This window comes from Sceloporus occidentalis, unplaced genomic scaffold, assembly GCF_023333645.1.
Source record: "Sceloporus occidentalis isolate IW3139 unplaced genomic scaffold, rSceOcc1.0.p SCAF_5, whole genome shotgun sequence".
Classification (NCBI taxonomy): domain Eukaryota; kingdom Metazoa; phylum Chordata; class Lepidosauria; order Squamata; family Phrynosomatidae; genus Sceloporus; species Sceloporus occidentalis.
The window spans coordinates 100714730-100737718 of record NW_028316985.1 but is presented as its reverse complement, the minus strand read 5'-3'; the positions used below and the strand labels follow the sequence as shown (position 1 = coordinate 100737718).

General features: G+C 40.9%; 1 protein-coding gene across 5 annotated transcripts in view; it reads right to left on the bottom strand.

Annotated features, from left to right (window-relative positions):
* Positions 1 to 13863, bottom strand: part of ATXN10 (ataxin 10) — an 89304-nt gene extending 75441 nt beyond the window's left edge. For all 5 annotated transcript variants that reach the window (XR_016281275.1, XM_089524893.1, XM_089524894.1 and 2 more), the window contains exons 1-3: positions 13724 to 13863; positions 7091 to 7282; positions 4441 to 4523 (exon numbers count right to left, since the gene is read on the bottom strand). Coding sequence is in view for 4 of the 5 variants with exons in the window: in XM_089524893.1 (XP_089381019.1) it covers positions 4441 to 4523; positions 7091 to 7282; positions 13724 to 13854 (406 nt within the window). In the remaining variant the exon portion in view is untranslated. The remainder of the gene's footprint in view (positions 1 to 4440; positions 4524 to 7090; positions 7283 to 13723) is intronic.
* Between the last annotated feature and the right edge of the window lie 9126 nt (positions 13864 to 22989).

Sequence of the window (22989 nt, the reverse complement as noted above, 5' to 3'; positions counted from 1 at the left end):
TAACATTTTGACGAGTATAATGTATTTGTCATTCTCCAAAAAATATTTTCAGAAAATAATACTATAAATATTATTTTGACAATGTAATTGCAGTTCTTGCTTCAATTGTGGTAGCAAAATACTGGCACCAATTCCCTGTCTTGGATATACTGAAAGACAAAACAAAGTTGGAAATAAATAACTTGTATGCTAAGAACTGTCCCTATTATTATTATTATTATTATTATTATTATTATTATTATTATTATTATTATTTAAAAGACCATGAAACTAGTACTGCAATCGTTTTGATTGCAGGGGAAAAAATTACACAATGAGCTGGCACAAGGTAATCTCTCAACACAGTAACAGGTGACTAGGAAAAAGTGTTCCCCATAGGAAATTTAACTGGTGCCAGTGGAGAATTTGCTCCCAAAGAAAAAATAAGTTTAACAGATAATTTTTCTTCAAAACATGTTGGGAAGAACAGAGTCAAATTCTCTTGCAATATCTGAACTGACCCCATTACCTTCCCAAATAACACTAAAAACCTTACATCTTAATTGTAAAGAAACACTTAACATCACACATCATTTGGCCTTTTAACTGGTATGTGCTACAATGATTTTAAAATATAGTATAAGTTTTAAAAATTGTTGTTACCTCTCATCTACAACTTGAACAGATCAAAAAGCAGATTATACTTTTTTTAAAAAAAAGACATAAACAAGGTAGAAGCAGTTATTTAAATATATATACTTCAGCTCTAAGAAGTGGGACTTTGCCATTAATTTATATTAAAATGTCATGTTCTCATTCCAGGGGATGGAATGCAAGCTGCAGTTTAATGTAACCAGATATTGAAAACTGTTATTTAAGTCACAGCACTTTACATGGCATTTCCTTTCCTGCTGTTTTATTCATTAATATGTTGTTAAAAATAAACTACTCCCCACAAGTTAGCCACAGTGGTAAAAGCATCTGCCAGGCACACAAGACACACCACTTCAGTGTTCGGGGTTTTAAAAAAAATCACCAGTTCCAAACTGATGGGTCACTCTAGACCTTTCTACCCACATTACCAGCATTACAATAAAAACTTAAAATAGATGTTACAAGATGAAATTGGACAGCAAAAACATGCCCATTAATGTAATTAACTGATGATGCAATCCTATGCATCCTTGCCTGGATAGAAGCCCTTCTGAATTCACTGAGACTTAGTTCTGATTAAACTTTTATAGGAGAGTATATATTGTTAAAACTCCTTCTGTATTAGCAATAGCAATAGCATTTTACATTTCTATACCTCTTCAAAGTGAACTAAGCACTGTTTAAGCAGTTTACAATCTGTAAGCCAAGTGCCCCCAACAAGCTGGGTACTCATTTCACCGACCTACAAAAGGATGGAAGGCCAAATCAACCTGGAGCCTTGCAGAATCGAACTCACAATGTTGTGGCTGCAGTACTAGCATTTAGCCACTGCATCATGTTTAACCACTGTGCCATTTATTGTTATTATTTCTGTTGTTTCTGGCTACAACAATGGTCAGTTCCAAATTCAGCTATTTAATATGACTCGAGTACAATTTGATGTGTTAGAATTCTTGCCTCAATTATCCTGATATCTCTTACATTATGGCAGGGACAGAGAGCTAGCATGACCTAGTGGTTTGACTATGAATCTGGAGACCAAGGTTCAAATCCCCACTTCGTCATGAAACCCACTGGGTGATCTTATGCAAGTCACACTCTTTCAGCCTGAGAAGATGGCAATGGCAAACCCCTTCTGAAGAAATATGCCAAGAAAAACTCATGATAGGTTCTAATAATAATAATAATAATAATAATAGTAATTTTATTTGTATTTTCCTGCCTCTCCCAGGTGGATCAACATACAATATACAAATACAAATCACAACAATAAAAACAGCAATATAGTACAATAGAATATAAAAACAGATAACAATTAAAAACGATACTATCAAAGCGAAAGAGGAGAGAGATGTTTCAATCTAGGTCAAAGAGATAGAAGAATATAAGAGATCAGGTGGGTAAGCTCGTTGGAAGAGATCCGTCTTAACTGCCCTCTGAAAGGCCTCCAAGGAGGTAGTGAGACGGATCTCTTCCGGGAGACTGTTCCAGAGTTTTGGAGCAGCTGCAGTAAAGGCTTTCTGGGAAGTGGAAGTTAGTCTGGTTGTGTGTGATTCCAACAAATTCTTCCCCGATGTTCTAAGAGTGCGGGGCGGATTATGTAGGGAGAGGCGTTCCTGCAAGTAACCCAGGCCCAAGCCATGTAGGGCTTTAAAGGTGATAACCAACACCTTGTATTGCGCCCGGAAGTGAATCGGCAGCTAGTGAAGATCTTTTAAAATTGGACTTATGTGGTCAAACCTTGATGAACTGGTGACAAGTCTGGCTGCCATATTTTGAACTAATTGAAACTTCCAAACTTGGTATAACGTCGCCATATGTCAGAATTTACTTGAAGGCACACAATAACAACAAAAAGGATGAGCAGCCCTCCACATCAGCCCTACCAGGGGCAGCACTCCACAGCCAGCAAAAATAGAAAGCTCCCGCAAACAGTGGCACCGGCAGGGGGAAGAAGAGGAGGAAGAGGCAGCAGGAAGAGGAGGAAGAGGAAGCAGTCCCTCTTGCCACCCACTGCAGTAAGAGCAGTGAGGCAGGCTTCAGACAGTTGGGGTGAGAAAGTGCCATTGTTGCCAATGGTGGCACAGCTTCATGGCCACACTACAACTGAGGACAACGGGACTGGAGCATCCACAGATTTGGGTATCCACAGGAGGATCCAGAATGAATCCCCGCAGATACCGAGGGCCAGCTGTATTTTTTTTTCCATTATGAAAGCTTTTTTTTTTTTTTTTTGGAGACAAGTAATTTGAGCCAAAATTTCTTCCAGCTGAGTAATATTTTAGAGATCAACATGGCCTTGGTTACTCTTATATCTACACCAGGAGCTGGACAAACTGGAACCCTATTGATTCTCTTGGATCTTTCAGTTTGAAGTATCATCTACTCTAAGTAGCATCCTTCTAAACTTTTCAGAAACAATGCATTCCCAAAATTCCAGTTCTAACTGGGGAAAAAAATACTAGAGAGGCACACTGCATGACGTCTTCTGAGCTCTCATAAGATTTATACTATGGAGTGCCACAGATTTCTTTCTATCCCTTATACAATTTAATATCTACCTGAATCCACATAGTAGGGTACCATCAGTTCTAGGGGACACAGTGGCTCAGTGGTTAAGATGCCAACTCTGATGAGCACAAGATTGGCAGGTTGGCAGTTCAAGACCCATACAACACATGACAGAGTGAGTTCCCATCACCAGTCCCAATGTCTGCCAACCTAACGGTTTGAAAGCATGTAAAACTGCAAGCAGATAAACAGGTACCACTTTGGTGGGAAGGTAAAAGCTTTCTGTGCTTCTCTGTGTTTAGTCATGCTGGCCACATGACCATGGAGGAGTCTGACAATGCTAGCTCTCTTGGTTTAACAACAGGGATGAGAACCACTCCTACAGTTGGACACGACTTGACAATCACATCAAAAGGGAAACCTTTACTGTCAGTTCTATTTCTCCTTTTTATCTTATTGGGGGCAACTGAGGATCTTCCATCCGGTAGTGTAGTGAGCTGAACTGTTAGCATCAACAACCACTCCCACAGCATTTTCAGGGAATGTAGCAGCATCATATGGCTCTGCACTACTATCATCCAACATATCACTGTTTTTGTTTCAGGTTTTTAACTAAACAAAAGAATGCTTTCTTGAAATTATAGAACATAGTACTATAATATTCCAGAAAAATCCACAGTGCACAAAAAAACCCCATGACATTTATATAGTTTTGGGAGTTCTGCAACAAGGAGATAGGGGTGGGTATGTAATGACTTTTTGCTCACACTTAACCAAATCAGGAAAGGAGGAGGATGAGAACAGTTAAATTTACCTGCAGATGTGAGACACAAAAGCACAATAATTTAAGCAGCATGTTTTGTTTAATCTTATGTAAGACAGGGAGATGGCTCTCCCCTGATTTGAATTGATGGAAGATCCTGATTTGAAATTGGGAGCTTATAATGACAATTTAAGAATCCCTATTCTGAGATGCATGCTTTCCATGAAAACAAATATTCAGTTCATTTTTATAGAAGGATGAAACTAAATCTCCAGTTGCAGGAAACATACACAGGGACTATGGCATTAAATCCACAAACACCTAAATTAATTTTACTATAAAGACTTCATCACCTGCCAAAGACATCTCATCCAGGTACTAGGAAGGGAAACGTTCATGAACTGCATCTTGCTCTCTCAATCCTGATCGATCCTATGATAAACTTGGCAAGTGGGCAAGTAGGCAATATACATTTTGTGGATTACTAAATTATTGTAGCTTATCTGCAGGGCACTAATCTAACAATATCTTACCTGTCAACAATGACTCCACACCACTATCCAATTTCTGAAGCAGTTGGATAAGATGGATAGATTCATCAATGAGACCCACATTTCTGTTATGAAAGGAGAAGAAATAAATGTTTTAAGCATCAGCTCAAACCCAAAATTTGTAAAACATAGCATAATATAACAGCAGGTTCTACTAGCAGTTATTGATGAGTTTTCCCTTATGTCAAATTTACAGAAATTAAGAGGCATATGGTTTCTGATTTGCATAAAATCAAAAACATTTTGAACCTTCTAAAGACCCTATGAAGGCTTTCTCCAAAATATAGGTCTGTCTACCTTGCCTTTCTTCACTTATCACTTTTCATCTAGCATCTCACTAAATGTCCTCTGAGGTTTCTATTGAAGGACTCAAGTTGAGTTCCTGTAAACCTAAACACAAAAGAGTGAACGCAACAGCTTTTTCTGAGGACCCAGAAAATATGTACCAAGCAGCTATTAGGCAGCTAAGTAGTTCAGAGGCAGGGGAAGTGACACTGATGAGGACTCCATCAGGGACAATTGCAGTGACACAATAGCTATCTCTAAAGGATTTTGCTTCAGTTTTCTCCTAAAAAGAGAACTGTGTGTTTCCATGCAGCAGCAGAGACCTTGGCAAATGATCTAGATTGAAAATTCAGATTGATTGGGAGATTAGTCAGGAAGTGCCTAGCTAACCAAAATGAGTCCAAATCTGCAAGACCAGACAAACTACATCCTAAAGGAACTTACTGATCCCTCTCTGTACAAACTGCCATTATTTTTCAGAAATCTTGGAGAACATGCATTTTTATCAAAAAAGATTAAGTGCTATCAAGTCGACTTTGATTTATGGAAGCCTTATGAATGAGAGACCTCTAGGTCACATCAACAACCCTGCTCAGGTCTTGAAGATTCAGACAGTGACTTTCTTGACTGAGTCTAGCCATCTGTAATGTGATCTTTCCTTTCTTTTTCCCCTACTGCCTTTTACCTTACCAAGTATTATTGCCTTTTCTACAGAGTCATGTCTTCTCATGATAAATGCAAAGTACAATAATCTTAAAGCAAAACAGACTGCAGAAATAATCCATCTTGAGTCCACTTTAACATTCTTCCCTAACAATGGCCCATTACAGATGGGCAAAATCTGGCATGGCGGCGGTGGTACTAGGGTTAGGGAGTGCGCATCATGCACATGCTCCCTAACCCTAGTATGTACTGGCGGCATCAAAATGGCGGCACCCTGTCTACATGGGCGCCACCATTATGACGTGACGGACACATAGCATCCGCACGTCATGTCACACTTGTGACATCATGAGCGTGCCATGTGCACACTTGGGCATCACAAGCGCGACGCAAAAAGAACCCGCTTTTTGCGGGTTCTTTCTCCGCCTGCGGGAAACCTCGCCGTTTGGCGGCTGAGGCTTCCCTCCGGCAGAAATCCAGGCACCAGCAGGCCGCCCTTTTTGGACAGTCTGTTCTGTGCCAATGTCCCTGGTTTTAGTCCAGAGTTCTTCTAGCTCCCAACCAATTAGGCTGAATAGTGAAAATCTATTTTACATTAGCCTTAAATTCTGTGGGAATATACTTCAGGTTGTATTTTGGCAAGATACTTGGTTTAGTGTTCTCAACTTCAACTTTTGTTATAAACATTTCATGCTATGTATCACAATTTGCTCCTGATCTTTCAGTTAAAACCTTTCAGTTCCAACACAAACTCTGGACAGAGGAACTCCTGTCTCAATTTCTGGAATAAAATATTTTATTTTAATTATACTAAAATGTTCTTTTGGTTATTGGGAACTGGGTCCACTGATCCTGAAATTGGCACTATTTCTATTTTCATTGTAGAGTGTCTCATCGTAGGGTTTTCATGGCAAAAGAATTTCTAAAGGTTTACCATGCCTCCTTCTGTGTTGTAATAACGAGTGGCACAACTGTAGTTTTTAAGACATGCTTTGCCGCTACTGCTGCTACCCAGTAGCTGTACATGTTGTCTGGTTCCTCAGCAAAAGCCTTTCTGACAAGGGAGACCCTACCAGTAGTACTGCTGTCACCAACATGCCTCTTGCCTCACAGAAGTATGTATTCCTACCACCACGGAAAGGTTCACAAGGTTTCACACAGATGTCAGAAACAAATAATCTGCTGTTTATATATCAGATGTGAACACATCAAGATGAAGTTAATTAATAAGGAAAGAAATATACAAGTTGAGTCAGCCTTATCCAGAATTCCAAAATCCAAAATATTTCAAAATCCAAAATGGGTGGCTGAGATAGTGACACCTTTGCTGATGGGCCAATGTTCACAAACTCAAAATTATGAAAAATATTGAGTATATAATTACCTTCAGGCTATGTGTATAAGGTGTCTATGACATATAAATGAGTTTCATGTTTAGACTTGTGTCCCCTCTCAAATTTATCTCATTATGTATATATAAATATTCCAAAATCCTAAAAACTCTGAAATCCAAAATATTTCTGGTCCCAAGCAACCTGTATGTACGTATGTATATATGTATTTATTTATTTAGTCTATTTCAAAGATTAAATCAAGGAAGAACTCAACAGAGTGAAACAAATGACTGAATTTAAGCATTAAAATTATGCAAGTTCATGCCTTCTAATGGGGGCCACAACTATACCTCATAATGTTCTGATTATTGGCACACTGAACACAGGCATTTCGAAGGCATCTGAAACATTCAGACAGCAGGAGCAAATAAGAATCTAGATGTGGAAGTGTAGTGGCATCCTGACAGGCCCCGTCAATTTCATTTGAAACTTTCCTCAAAATTTGCAGGAGGTTTTGGAATAGGTTCTCAGTTGCTGTTTCTCTGAAATATAAAATAAATGTGAAATAAAGCAGACAGTGTAAACAGTGCATGACTGAAACATCTGTACAAAGCTAAGATCTTGTTAAACAAAAAGATTATCCAAACTCTTCCATATTTTGCCTTAATGCAGTTGACACTGGTTTAACTGTCATGGCTCGATGCTATGAAATTCTGAGATTTGTAGTTTTGTGAGATATTTGAACTTCTTAGTCTGGGCTCTGGTGTTACAAATCCCAGGATTCAATGGGATAGAGCCATGACAGTTAATGTGGTGTCAAACTGCATTGATTCTGCAATGTGGCAACAGTCTGAGACTACCAGATTCCTAAAACTATGAAAGGGTGTCTTAAAAATGCGTGTTCTAGGTCCATTTTCATATTTTTTGACCTGGAGCTAAATTTTTAAGGTCCATCTAGGGCATGATCTGAATGTACAAAGCACCTGTCACAAATAGGGCATCCAAGCAGTATCCTATCCAGACCTAGCAAGGTTGCCATATCATTCTCCTTATGATAATATATATATATATATATATATATATATATATATATATATATATAAAAATCTGGACAATGTCTGGATTAGAGATTGGAAAATAAGGATCTCATACCATGTCAGTTTATTGGTCCATCTAATAGACCAAGTAGGAGGGAATGGCGGGGGGGGGGGGGGACTAGACCCTTAATGCAGTACTGTATTTCAAAATTTGACTTCAGTTGACTTTTTACCTAGTTCATTGCTCAAAATTCAATCTCCAGCATTGCTTATATAAAGACTATCATACTCCTCTGTACTTCTTTTCTATGTCAACTAAGAAATCAACAGCCAAAAACAGATGGCCCTAAAGAGGTGGCAACATGCCACCCCTTTGTGTGCCGGATCCGGGCTGCTGCAACCACATGCCCCGGCCCTGATCCGGCCTTTCCCTGACGCAAAAGGAGTGTCAGAAAGCCCTTCATTTTTGCACCTGGGAAAGGGTGGTGGCATTTCTTCAGTGTTTCTTGGGCTGCGACATCTAAAGCCATGCAGACACCGTGCCCCCGCACCACCATGAAGCCAGCCGCTTTTGGCCTGTCTGTACCGGCAGAATGTTTCACCCAAGACAAAAGGCAAATATCTGAACTGCACCCTACCTCTTGAGTTTTCAGACATTGAGACCAGCCATTGCTTCTTTGTTCCCATACATATTGCTAATAGTACATTGATTATCTAAAAATATACCAATGTTTTATTCAGTCTACAATGTCCATATAGACTAGACACATGAGTGACTAAAACAACTGATCTAATTTTTAGATTTTTCTGTTTCTTCCCTGTCCTCTGCTCTTCTGTACCACATAACCTGATGAAGAATTCCGGAGAACCCAAAAGTGTTCATACCTTTTTAGCATTCTGACTAGTTCTAATAAAGATATTGTGCAACTATGGGTTTGAGTTTCTGAGTCAACAAGCATGGCTAACTTTTTTACATTTGTTTTAAATGACTGTGATATGTATCTCCAAACCTCTGATAAGGCATGAAACATACACTTTTGGATGAAAAGTACATGCACGCTCACAGTGAAAAGGTTTATCATCTTAATATGTGAGAAGGAGACCTACCTGCTTGTTGTGTGCCTTCGAGTCATTTCTGACATATGGAGACCCTAAGGCAAACTTATCATGGGGTTTTTCTGGGGAAGAAAGTGTGTGATTCACCCAAGGTCTCCCAGTGAGCTTCCATGGCCAAATGGGTAAGTGAACCCTGGTCTCTGGAATCTTAGGCCTGTTACAGACTGCCAAAATAAAGCTGCTTCGGGTCTCTTTGGAGGTAAGCTATTTAAATGATGCATGGGTCCTAAGAGTCCGGAGGTCGCACCAAAGCCACACTCCATTCCTAAGCACTGGAGTGCGGCTTTGGTGCAGCTTCTGGATTCTTAGGATGCATGCATCATTTAAACAGCATACCTCCAAAGAGACCCAAAGCAGCTTTATTTTGGCAGTCTGTAACAGGCCATGGTCTGATGCTCAAACCACTATGCAACACTCACTCTTGTACCAGACCTTTTCCCCCCAAGTCACTGCATGAATTACTTTTAGAGCAGCATTTCTACATTACATTATTTATTATTACTTTATTACATTAATCAATTGCATTCGGTATAGAAATACAGCAGCGGTGCCTGACTTTAGCAGAAAATGATTGGATGCATGTAAGTGAAATGTCATGTGAAGGGGCTTACTGAGTCAGTGTCTGAGATAAGTGCTTTGGGCTCACCATTCTAAGGAATCAGCATGTAATCCCATAAATCCAAGGGGCAGGTATCTCCCCAACAGAAGCATGGCAAACTGTTTCACAGCAATTTGTAGTATATGGAATCCAGCATCTTACCAGGAAAAAGAAAATCCCACTATGCTAGTGGAAATCAGGCCCCCTGCCTTCAGCCTAAGCCTCTCTCTGAATTAAGAGCGTACCAGTTTTTAAAGATTATTCTGTCTGGATATTGTTTTACAGTGATTCAGAAATACATATTTTCTGAATTTCAGTATTCAGCCTCACTTTTCAGTGAAAAGGATGAGTTCATTATCTACTATAATGTGCATTGAATGAGGAATATGAATAAACATTGGCCCTAATATGATGGAAAGTCAATAACAAAAATGGAGGAGAGTGTTGTACTCTGCCTGTGGGAAAGTCTGTGAAAAATGTGAGGATTTCATAAACTAACCAGTCCATGTGCATAATCAGCAAGTGGAGACTATACAAAGTAAGAAGACAAAGTATGAAATGCACTTTGTCTGCTATATCACTATCATTTGAGGAATACTCATGACCAAGCAACATGCATCCTCCATAATGGCTGCTATTTCTTTTCTGGCATGCTATTATTTCTCAGCATCCCCAGTTCATTTCACAATAGTAGCAGCAACACTGCAGCATGTCCCAAAGTCCACACAACCTCCAACAGAGTAGACACAAAGAAACCTTATACCAGTTGTCCCTTTAAAATGTTTCCATCATGTACAAGACATTTAAATGTTTCATTTGCAATCTTTCCTTTTCTGGCCCTGTTTCTAATGCTTTAACACCATTATAGAAAAATGAAAAATCAGAAAGAACCAAGTGCTCTTTTCTGCTCAGCTGAAGAAAATTATCCCAGGAATTTTAGTCAAATACCTTCAGACCATTAAAAGACCAATGTTATAAAATAAAATTGTATTAAATTAGCCATAAAATACCTTGGCCTTCCAACAGAGTCTCAAGATGAGAAACCTTCTTTGGCAATTAATCTTGTGCTCATTTAATTTGTTTTTCTGCACCACTTGTTTTGAGAAATATTTTTGGATACTATCATGAAAATTACTGGCTGCTATTTCCACTTTGCTACAATCATGATCAAAGACCACAGCACAGACTGTTTCTACTCAATAAACATGATTGGAATCACAGGGGTCAAAGCTGCCCACATTGCATTTGCCATTCAGTAACATAGCCATGTTCGCCCGGAATATCAGTATGCAAAGGGATCTTGTAGCACCTTTGAGACTAAGCAAAACAGGTTGTAGCATCAGCTTTCATAGACTAGGGGTGCATCCACAATGTAGAAATAATGGTGTCTGACACCACTTTACATACTGTAGCTCCATCCAATGGAATCCTGGGATTTGCTGTTCATAAGCTCTTTAGCCTTCTCTGCCAAAGAGTGCTGGTGCATCACAAAACTACAAATCTCAGGATTCTGTGGGATGAGGCCATGGCAGTTAAAGTGGTGTCAAACTGTATTATTTCTACTATGTAGATGCACCCTAGATCTACTTCCTCAGGTGCATCTGAAGAAGTAGACTTAGGCCCAAAACAAACTGCAGAAATAATCCAGTTTGAGGCCACTTTAACTGCCCTCACTCAGTGTTAGGGAATCCTGGGAATTGTAGTTTATTGTGGCACCAGAACTCTCTGACAGAGAAGGCAAAATGTGTCACAAAACTACAGTTCCCAGAATTCTCTGGCATTGAGCCAGGGCAGTTAAAGCAGTCTCAAACTGGATTATTTCTGCAGTGCATTTTGGATCTCAGTCTACAAAAGTTTCCTTTGAATACATCTGTGATGTTTGTCAATACAGGGCAATCCCTGACTATTCACTATGCTAGTTAGGGGTGATGGGAATTATAGCCCAAAACATCTGGAGGACACCAGGTTGTTGTGTGTCTTTAAGTAGTCTCTAGTTTATGGTGACCCTAAGAAAAACTATCTCAGGCCTGTTACAGACTGCCAAAATAAAGCTGCTTTGGGTCTCTTTGGAGGTATGCAGTTTAAATGATGCATGCATCCTAAGAATCCGGAAGCTGCACCAAAGCTGCCCTCCAGTGCTTAGGAATAGAGTGTGGCTTTGGCGCGACCTCCGGACTCTTAGGACCCATGCATCATTTAAATAGCATACCTCCAAAGAGACCCCAAGCAGCTTTATTTGGGAAGTCTGTAACAGGCCTCAGTATTTTCTTGGCAGGATTTGCCATTGTCTTCCTCTGATCGTGAGAGAGGGTGACTTCTATCATTCAGTGGGTTTCCATGGCCAAGTAAGGATATGAACCCTGATCTCCCAGAGTCCTAGTCCAACAGTCAAACCAGGTGGGAGGGAACCCAAGGGTTACTCAAAGGGGGGGGATGTGAGACTTGGAGGCCATAATGCCTCTCATCCTCTTCCCAATCTTCTATATGTAAAATTTACACCTGCATTAAGTATTGAATTTATGTAAATAAAAGTGTTCTACATTGAACAATGTTATTTTCTTACAAAATGTTGAAATATGAATATGGGAATGAAAATGAGCACTCTAAATAAACAAAATATTTTTATTCATGTTATATCAAGGGGAGGGGGTGCAATGTCTGCACATAAATGTAGAGGGGTCCCAAATGTAAAAAGTTTGAGTACCAATACCAACTACACCACACTGGGCTTGTGTTTGCCCAGTAGAATATCTCTCTTCCTTGAAAAACTGAACCCAATACCATAGCAAAGCACAATAACATCCAAAATCCAACAGTGATACCTTTATTGGACCAACCTAAATGCAAAAAACATATGTTGCAAGCTTTCAAAGCTCCAATGGCTTCTTCATCATGCAAAAATGTTATAAAGCATACCAGCGGGAGGCATTATGACGATGTTAGTCACAATCCTTCATTTTGTCAAGATGTGGCTGCTCAGGTGGTGCTGGAGGAAAATCCATGCAGGCTGCCCTCTCCTCCTTCTGGTACGCCAGCAAATAAAAAGCATTATTGTACTTCCATTAGCAAGACAAAATGAGTCTAAGATGCCTCCATTCCTTGCGAAGCTACAAGCTCCTTAGCACCTGAGGAAGTAGAAAAGCTCATGCTGCCAATTTCTTCCTTTCAGTTAGTCTCAAAGGTGCTACAAAATCACTCTACATACTACACCAGGGAGCCCTGGTGGCGCAGTGGTTAAATGCGTCAATCAAGGAGCCCTGGTGGCGCAGTGGTTAAATGCGTCAATCAAAGAGCCCTGGTGGCGCGGTGGTTAAATGCGTCAATCAAGGAGCCCTGGTGGCGCAGTGGTTAAATGCGTCAATCAAAGAGCCCTGGTGGCGCAGTGGTTAAATGCGTCAATGAGCCCTGGTGGCGCGGTGGTTAAATGCGTCAATCAAGGAGCCCTGGTGGCGCAGTGGTTAAATGCGTCAAAGAGCCCTGGTGGCGCGGTGGTTAAATGCGTCAATCAAGGAGCCCTGGTGGCGCAGTGGTTAAATGCGTCAATCAAGGAGCCCTGGTGGCGCAGTGGTTAAATGCCTGTACTGCAGCCACTCACTCAAAACCACAAGGTTGCGAGTTCAAGACCAGCAAAAGGGCTCAAGCTTGACTCAGGCTTGCATCCTTCCGAGGTCGCTAAAATGAGTCCCCAGATTGCTGGGGGCAAATTAGTTTACAGTTGTAAACTGCTTAGACACTGCTTAGGCGGTATGAAGCGGTATATAAATGAAGCTTGTTTATTTTGTTTTGTTAAGCAGAGATAAAGGTATAGTAGTTTTGAGAGAGAGAGAGAGACAGAGAGAGAGAGAGAGAGAGCGCTCTGGTGCCATAATAAACTACAATTCCCAGGATCCCCAGCACTAAACCAGAGCAGTTAAAGAGGCCTCAAAGTGGGTTATTTCTGCAGTGTGCTCAAGGCTAGGGAATCCTGGGAACTGTAGTTCATTGTGGCAGCGCTTTAAACCCTTTCTGTGGCTCAAGTGCTATGGAATTCTGGGAGTTGGAGTTTGTTGTGGGGCGCCCCACAACAAACTCCAACTCCCAGAATTCCATAGCACTTGAGCCACAGAAAGGGTTAAAGTGGTGCCAAACTGGGTTATTTCCCCAGTGTAGACGCAGCTTTAGAGCTATCCCCAGAGGAAATCAGCACACACAACGCTGTCTCCCCTCCAAAGCGCCACAGGCCTCGTCCTCACCTGTAGGCCGCGTCCCGGAAGAGGGCCGCCATTTGCCTCAGGGTTGCTAAGCAACCGGGGAGCCGCGCGGCCTGCTCCTCCAGCTGCGCCCCCAAAGCCTCCAGCTCCCAGGCCTTCGAAGGCGACGCCATGAATGCCCCCTCCCCTCCAACCTCGAGCCCTAGTCGGCTCCGACTTGGCTCCACCCCGCGGCGGAAACGCGGCCTAGTCGCTTTCTGTGGGAGCCGGCCCTGCCTTAATTTTGTCCTCCTCATGAGGAGTAGTAGTCATAGCACTGATGGCCCTGGTCTCTCCCCACTCTATGCTTCTATGAGCCTCTCGGCCTGTTTCACAGCAGTCTTATGTTTCTCTTATGACAACTATATAAGGGGTTTATTTGGCAACTCTCTTCAGAGGATGTGTTTGTTTATTTACTTATTTATTTTCCTTTGTGTTTGCCATTGCCTCCCCTTGAGGCTGAGAGAGTGTGACTACTTGCCCAAGGTCACCCTCACACACACACACACACACACACACACAGGGTTTCCATGGCCAAATGGGAGCGTATAGTCATAGAATCACAGTCCGGGGTTGCCATAATTGTCCACTATTACTAGGGCCAAAATGTAGGACATTTAAGAAAAAGGGAGGACCTTAAATGTCCTACATTTTGGGCTGAGTTTTGTCACAGTTCGGTCTCGAATTTGTCCTATATTTTGGCCCTAGTAACAGTGGACAATTATGGCATATCCCCTGCCATGCAGGAAATCTCAATCAAAGCACCCCCGGCATAACTGTGTTAGTCTGGAATATTAATATGCAAAGGGATCTTGTAGCATGTTTGAAACTAAGTGAGGGCATGTTCAGACCAGCCATTAAGGCTGGCTCTGCCCCCAGGGCACCATGGCACCACACGCAGCTCCACATGGCTCACAGTGTCATGGCGCCTCTCCAGCAATGCATCTGTACAACACAGCACCAAAGGAACACCGCCAAGCTGCAGCAACGCAGCTATGGCACCCTTTTTGCAGCTCCTTATTGCGCCCTGCAAAGGCCACTTCAGGGCTGTGGAGTGCAGTTGCTACGGCCCCAATGTGGCTGAAATGGGTGGCTCCGTGTCACCCTTTCAAGGCTGTCTGAACAGCCTCTGAAAAGTTGAAGCATAAGATGCATGTGCATCTGAGGAAGTAGACCAAATCTACAAAAGCTTATGCTACAATTTGTATTATTATTATTATTATTATGGTATTTATAACCCACCCTTCAGCCCTAAAGGCTATCAGAGCGGCTGAAACAGGCAGATTGAGGCAGCTTCCAGCTGCTCTGGGGGCCTGGCATGTACACAACACATACCCCCGGAGCGCCCAGCTGCCCCCAGACCACATAAGGCAGTCTGGTCCCAGAAGGAGCGGATCTTTTCCACTCCTATTTGGGGCTGTGGGAGGAGGCACCAATAGGGTTTACATGTGTATTCGCTGCGACTCCAAGGCGATCAAGGCTCAAAACAGCTTCTAGCTGCTCCTTCCTGCCCCTCTGCTTCGTTCCTTAGTCTCAAAAGTGCTACAAGTTCCCTTTGCATACTAATATTCCAGACTAACACAGCTATGTTTCTGGGGGGAATTTAGTCAGAGAAATAAGATTTTTAGATGTTAAGAGCTATAACTATCATAAAGAAAGTTGAAAGTCAATGGAAATATTTCTTCTTTTAATTTCTTGTTCTTTTCTTCATCTTCCATGTTTTTTCTAATCTTTTTCCTTTTCTTGTTTTGGTGTATGTTTACATGTTTCCAATGCAGTTAAAAGTTTTCAATAAAAAGTATTTAAAAAAAAAGAAATGTGTGGCTCATGTTATTTATGCTTGTTGAAAAAATATTAATTTTATAAATGCATAGCTTGCTTTACCAAAATCAATACTTTAATTTGGTATTGAGACAAAACACAAACTTACTAGCTACTTCTAAATTGACAGCCCTACATGCTATGAATTTCAACTTTCCCTAATTACTATTTTGAAAACCTAGCAACTTTACATGCAGAAGACACATTAAGCTTGTTTTCTGCTATTCCAGAGATTAGGACACAAACCAGTGAGTTCAAAATATAAGAAAGGGGATTCCACCTAAATATTAGGAAGAGTTTGCTGACAATAAGATGGTAGAAGAGACTGCCTGGGAAAATGGTTGACTCTCCTTTGGAAGTCTTTGAACAGAAGATAGCAATGTCTGTCAGGAATGCTTTGACTGAGTATTCATGATTGTAGTGATGGATGGGATGGCTTTTGCAGCCATTCCCAACTCTAAAATTCTTCATGAGAAAAGCTATACTTGTTTAATACCAGCTTGTCAAGCAGCTGGTAAAAGCAGAGGAGCATTGACAAATATGTGTTATATGTTTTTTTAAAAAACAAAAAGCTTTGTATGTTTTTCTGTCCCTGGAGTTCCTGAGAGCAGCTTTTTCCTGTATCTTGCCTGTTTCCATTGTTCTTGTTCTAAAATAAACTGATATTTGTTATTGATTATTTCTGGATTTTTAAAATTATGTTTTTTAAGATATTTTTTTTAAAAAATCTTGTCACTGTCAGACTTTTAGATCAAGCTTTCATGGTTTAAAAATGTTCAAAAAAACATGAAAACGAACTACAGCAATCTGAAGCTAAATAAACATATAAGAGCAGCACAAAGCAAAAAATGCCATTCAATTATAAACATGGGAAATAGGTATGTTTCTACTGTGTGAAGAAATCTTAGAGCCACAGTTGTGTGTACTCTTATAAATGCTTTTAAATGACATTAAATTATATTGCAACAAGATGAATGTGAATCTTAAACGTATACATAATTTTTCCACTATGCATAAGAAGAGCAATGAGATATCTTAAGCACTAATATCCTGTTGTCTCACCATCAGAAATCTTCCGGAAACCCCTGAATACATAGAATCATCAAATCATAGAGTTGGAAGAGACCACAAAGGCCCTCCAGTCCAACCCCCCTGCCATGCAGGAAATCCAAATCAAAACATCCCCGACAGATGGCCATCCAGCCTCTGTTTAAAGACCTCCAAGGGGGGAGATTCCACTACACTCCGAGGGAGTTTGTACATACACACTAGTTTCAGACATGCTATCAATAGTGCCATGGATTTTCAAAAATAATTGTGCAGACATAAAGGCTAGATATTTAAACAAGAAAACATAATATTGTAGAATGCTGAATTCTGCACCCAAATATCAAATCCAGTATCTGCACCCATATATCAAATCCAGTATCTGCTAGTACAGAATCACAGAATACATGCAGTGTTTCTCACCTCTACCATAGCAGTCCATCAACAGTAAAAACAAAAACAAACCCACCGTTGTTAATTCAAGGAAATGAGATCATGAAAGCGGGGGATTGTTTCATTGCTGCAACCTCTGATGTTCTTCCAAACCTATCAATATGTCATACTTCTGTCAGTTGTACTAGTTTGGCTATACAACAATTACAAAATAGCTGTCTCAGCCTGAACACTGGAAATAGACAAAATAAGTGGGACCTAGAAGAAAACTGTTGTAGGGTGAAGTTATTTTCTTCAGGATTCCAACCATCCCACTCTACCTCCTCCTCCCACGACTGCATTTTATGTCCAATAAGTAAGTGCAGTCTTCACTGGGATTACCTACCTGTCTTTTTTCTAAAGATTGTTTTGCACTTTTGCAAACCATGTGGTTTCTGCAAGACTCCCAAATATGTGCAGATCATGCTGCCTAGGCTATGTATACACAGCAGCACTTGGAGAACTGATACCACCATTACTATAAATGAGAAAGAGAAGGTGGGAGAGGACCCTTATGGAAAGATAGTTCCACCCTTCTCCATCTTCTGTCTCTACTATGATATTTTAATTTGCTACTATTAACATTTGGATGGGATCCACTGTAAAGCACACATGGGCAATTAGACTGTTTCTAACTTCATTTTATTGTTTCAGTGGCTGCCTAATGGAAGTGAAATCCTATCTCCACTGTGAAGATGTCCTCTTGCATCGAACGTGCAAGAATGGAGATTAAATACAGCAAAGTCCCATTCTGGGCCAGTCTTTGATTCTTATCAGTCTTTGACAGCCACATGAGCTTTTGGTCTTGTTTACTCTTTGGCAACACCCGAATCCCTCTTGTGTGAATAAAGTATGATTAAATTCTATTTTATGGAACAAGTAGGAAGAGCATTTACAATGGAGAAGAGCTAGATGGGAAGAGGGTGGGAAAATAGCAGGATGAGGCATGCATGGATGAAAAATCCAGCAATGAAATCATCATGGATTCAAGTTCAAGCAACAAAGATATTTTTGGCATGGGTGTGGGAGCAGCAGCAGCTGAGAAATGTGTGGAATGTAATCAATTAGAAAGGTGTGGGTATGCAGAACCATGCATAGCAATGAGCAGCACAGCATCATAACTGAACATGTGAAACTGCCTTGTGTTGAGGCATACCCTTATTCCATCCATCACAGTGTTGCTTAAGGTGTTCTGCCAGTGGCCTTTTCCTGCCCTGCTACCTGGCCTGGGAGAAGCTGAGGCTGATGAACTTACAAGCTTTAGCAACTTCTATTCCTCCCTTTCAAAATTTTCCTCTCACATAAGAGGAGGGTGGGATGGGGTTAATGGAATATTAATGCTCTCCGAGAAAAGCCCAGGCGCCGATTGTGGTACAGATCACAAGTTACTTATATCAAAAATAAGAGTCAAACTAAAGAAGAAAACAAAACCAGTCATCATTCCAAAATATGATCTAAACAATGGAACTTATCACTTTGGCAAATAAGCCAGCTTACCTCTTCCAGCTTCAATTCTGGATCCGGGATGCCCCTGGATCTCATCATAGCTAAATCGTCACCGATCGAGACAGGATGCTGCTGCCCGGATGCATCCCAGATCAAAGCCAATTTTTTAAGTCGGAAGCTCCCTGACTTTCAAAAACTATGAAGAGCCATATGAAGATGAACCTCAAATTCTAAAAAATGAGATGAAAAGAAAAGGAGAAAAACAAGTCACCAGGAGCAGATGATATTCCAACTGAGCTGCTGCAATCCACATTGACAGAGTCAACTATAGTGCTAACTAGCATATGTCAATAGGTTTGGAAAATAAAACGATAGCCGACAGACTAGAAACAACCAATATACATCCCCATCCACAAAAAGAGAGAGAGAGAGAGAGAGAGAGAGAGAGAGTAGCAACTATAAAACTAAAATTTAGCAAGCAAAATTATGCTCAAAATTCTACAACATAGACTCCAACCATACATGGAGAGAGAAATACCAGAGGTCCAAGCAGGGTTCAGGAAATGAAGAGTCACAAAAGACTACATTGTAAACATACGATGGCTAATGGAGCGCACCAGAGAATTTCAAAAGAAAATCAGCATGTGCTTTATAGTCTACAGTAAAGCCTTTGATTGCATAGATCATGAAAGACTATGCAACGCCCTTAAAGCCATGGGAGTGCCAATACATCTGATAGTCTTGAAGAATCTGTACTCAAGACGAGAGGCTACCGTCAGAATAGAAAACAGAGAAACAGAATGGTTCCCAATTGGCAATGGGGTCAGACAAGGCTGCATCTTATCACCCTACTTGTTCAACTTATTTGCAGAACATATTTTAAGAAAATCAGGCTTAGACACAGAAGAAGGAGGAGTGAAAACAGAAGGAAGGAATATCAACAATGTAAGATACTCAAGCAACACCATAATACTAGCAGAAAACCTCAAAGATCCAGAACAACTACAGTGCACCCTTCCTTTACACGGGAATCCATTTCGGATCTCCCCACATAAGGGGAAAAACAGCAATGGGACTCATGCCCGTGGCATAGTGCAGGGTGTGTGCCGTGGGCGCATGCCCCATTACCTCTTCCTTGCATGCCGAAGCTTCTTCCGGTGTAGGCTTCCAGCGTATGCGGGAAGCCGCGTAAGCCGCACCCACGTATAACACGGAGGCACTGTACTAAGAAAGATCAAGAAAGTGAAAGGCAGGCCTATAGTTGAACATAAAGAAAACAAAAAAATGACCACAGAGAACCTACACAAATTTGAATTAGACAACGAAGAAATAGAAATAGAATTCTCATACCTGGGATCAAACACTGATACAAATGAAGACTGCAGCCAGGAAATCAGAAGAAGACTAAGAATGGGAAGGACAGTTATGAAAGAACTAGAGAAGATCCTAAAATGCAAGGATATACAACTGAGCACAAAAGTTTGAATCCTACAAGCCATTGTATTCCCTGTTACCATGTATGGATCTGAGAGGTGGACAGTTAAGCGGGATAGGAAGAAATTCAACTCATTTGAGATGTGGTGCTGGAGAAGCATACTAAGCATTCCATGGACAGCCAAAAAGACAAACAAATGAGTCCTGGAGCAGATCAAGCCAGAAATCTCCCTAGAAGCCAAGATAACAAAACGCAGATTGTCGTACTTTGGACTCATCTTGAGAAGGCATAAAACATTGTAAAAACAGTAATGCTAGGAAAGGTAGAGGGAAGTAGAAAGAGGAAGGCTGCATGCAAGATGGATGGATCTCTTTAATAGAGATCACGAGTATGCAGGAGTTGAGCAGAGCAGTGGAGGACAGTGGGTCTTGGAGATGTTTCATCAGCAGAGTCGCCATTGGTCAAGATTGACTCAAGGACAGTTAACAACATAAACAGCCATGTCCATAATTAGTACAAGATTGTCTCCATCTTACCAATAATTTATGTTTTGTTATAATCTGCATTTTAGAACAAATCTGTTACTCGCTGCCTATGACAGGCTTGTGAAACAGCAGGTGGCATTAAATATCAAATAGAAAATAAGTATCTTTTTAAAAAACATTTTCATAGTTTGGGGAAATAAGTATGCATATCCAAAGGGGAGACATCATGGGGAAATGCACATAATATTTAGAAGGAAAAAGAAACACTCCAAGGAAAAGGAAAACATATGGCCTAATAATGACGGAGCCTGCTCAGTAGGCAGTAAAAACTGGTCATTGGAAGGAAGTATAACAGAATGGTTAAAAGCTCGAGAACTTTGCATTGTAATGTTTTGTTAGTAGTCATTCTTTTTATGTTGTGAATTTTAACCATAGCCCCTTTTCAGGAGGGTGCAGGCTGCACCAGGTAACGCTCTAAGAGGAGGTGACACTACTGCTCCTCAAACGTCTGCAATTTGACAGAAATGGGCTGTAGCATTCGCCTGTATCTCTTTAAAATGTTGACGAGATGGTGTGAATGTAACTGCAGGTATCAACGGACAGGGTGAAGTGAAATTCACAACTTTGTGTTGGAGATTGGTTTAGACCAACTTGTGTGTTGATTCAACATGTGGATATGTGATCTGCAGAGAGCTCATGTAAACATTGGTCCCTTGGTCACTCTTGTACACCTATGGGCCTACTACACTATGCTGGCCATACATAATAATATAATAATAATAATATAATACAGGATTGTGGCCCCAGTCTGACATGGAATTTAATACTGAAGGGGGGGGAGGGTAAGGATATGCATGCTCAGTTTGTAATCAATATTTGGGCAAAAGGAAAAGCAGAGAAAACTCATTTCAAAGAAACTTTTATTTAAGTAACAACAGCAGCACAGTAATCTAAATATCAAAATGATGCCTCTTTTTCATATGAAGGCAAACAAAATATCTGTGTGTGTGCATATGAGTGGGGGTGGTGGTAAGATTTTGTACTTTGTATGCTATTATTTAGAAATGTATTTATTTTCTATGGCACTATTTCTCCAATAGCTCTCCCAGATGTGCAAAGGGGGCTCTCCTTTCTGGAACTGCTCCAGGTCCCTCAACCAACTTAATCCAGCCTCATCTGGACTCAAGCCATGCAGGAAAGCCCATAACTAGCATTTTAAACTGAAAGAAACTAGTAGCCAGTGAAGCTGTTTCAACAGGGAATTTATATGTTCCCTGTAACCAGCCCCAGTCATCAGTCTAGCCACAGATGTTTCCAAACTATTTCCCAAGGCAGTCCAACATAGAGTGTATTACAATAATCCAAATGGAATATTATAAAGGCATAACATCTCAAGTAATGGACACAACTGGCACACTAGTTTAAACTGTGCAAATACACTCCTGGCCACCTGAGTCTCCAGGCACAGAATTGAGTGCAAAAGATACACCCAAGCGAGGGATCTGAAATTTCAGGGATTTCCATCCACTACAGGCTGCATCCCTATTCCTTGATCAGCTTTTTGAATGACCAGGAGCATCTCTATGTTGCTTAAATTAAGTTTCAATTTGTTTCCTCCTTCCAGTCCATTACTGACAACAGGCATTGGTTTAGCACCAGAATAGCTTTCCTGGAATCAGATAGAAAGGAGAGATGAATTTTAGTGTCATAGTCTGGTGATATCCAACCCCAAAACCTTGGATAGTCTTTCCCAGTGTTTTCACACTGATATTGAATAGTATGGTGGAAAAAAACTGAACCCTGCATTCCTCACAAGCCAGTGGCTATGGGACTGAAGAGGACTCCCCCAGAACCCCCTTCTCCAAAAGGGACTGGGTGGCAGTGTCCACCTGTCCCATCGCAGAGAGGTGACTTAGAAGGATACCATGGTTGATGATACTGCAAGCTGCAGAGAGGTCCAGAAAAACTAACAGATACACATTCATCTGACCAGTTCCTAGCATAGGTAATCTATCAAAGTGACCAAAGCTGTCTCTATCCCATATTTAGGCATGAAACCAGATTAAAGTGGATCTAAATAATACATTTCATCCAGGAACCCCTGGAGCTAGAAGGCAACCACATGCTCTGGAATCTCTGACTTCTTGGAGTGAGTCATTCACCCATTCAGCCAATCACCCTCTGGCTGCTTTTATAAGCCAGAAAGGGCATGGGTCCAGAACGCATGTGGTGGCTCTTCTCTCTCCAAGAATCCTCTGCACACCTCAGGCTGCACAAACTGAAACATATCCAATAATATGAGACAAGTGTGAGCCAAAACTACATCCAGTGAACCTATATCAACCACAGTATCCAAGTCAGATCAGGGCCAAGTAATTTTGTCTGTAGAGTGTTGTGCAAATTCTTCATTGCAGGCTGCAAAGTGATCTACTTACCACTTTTATGGAACAGAGCATAAAAACCCTAACCACTGAAGAAGCCTCTCCTGGACAACACTGCACAGACACAATGGTGGCAGAGAAAAATAATTTCTTTGCTGCCACCAATGCCAGTGGACAATACAGTGCATTAAAGCAGCAATAACAACAACAATACTATATCAA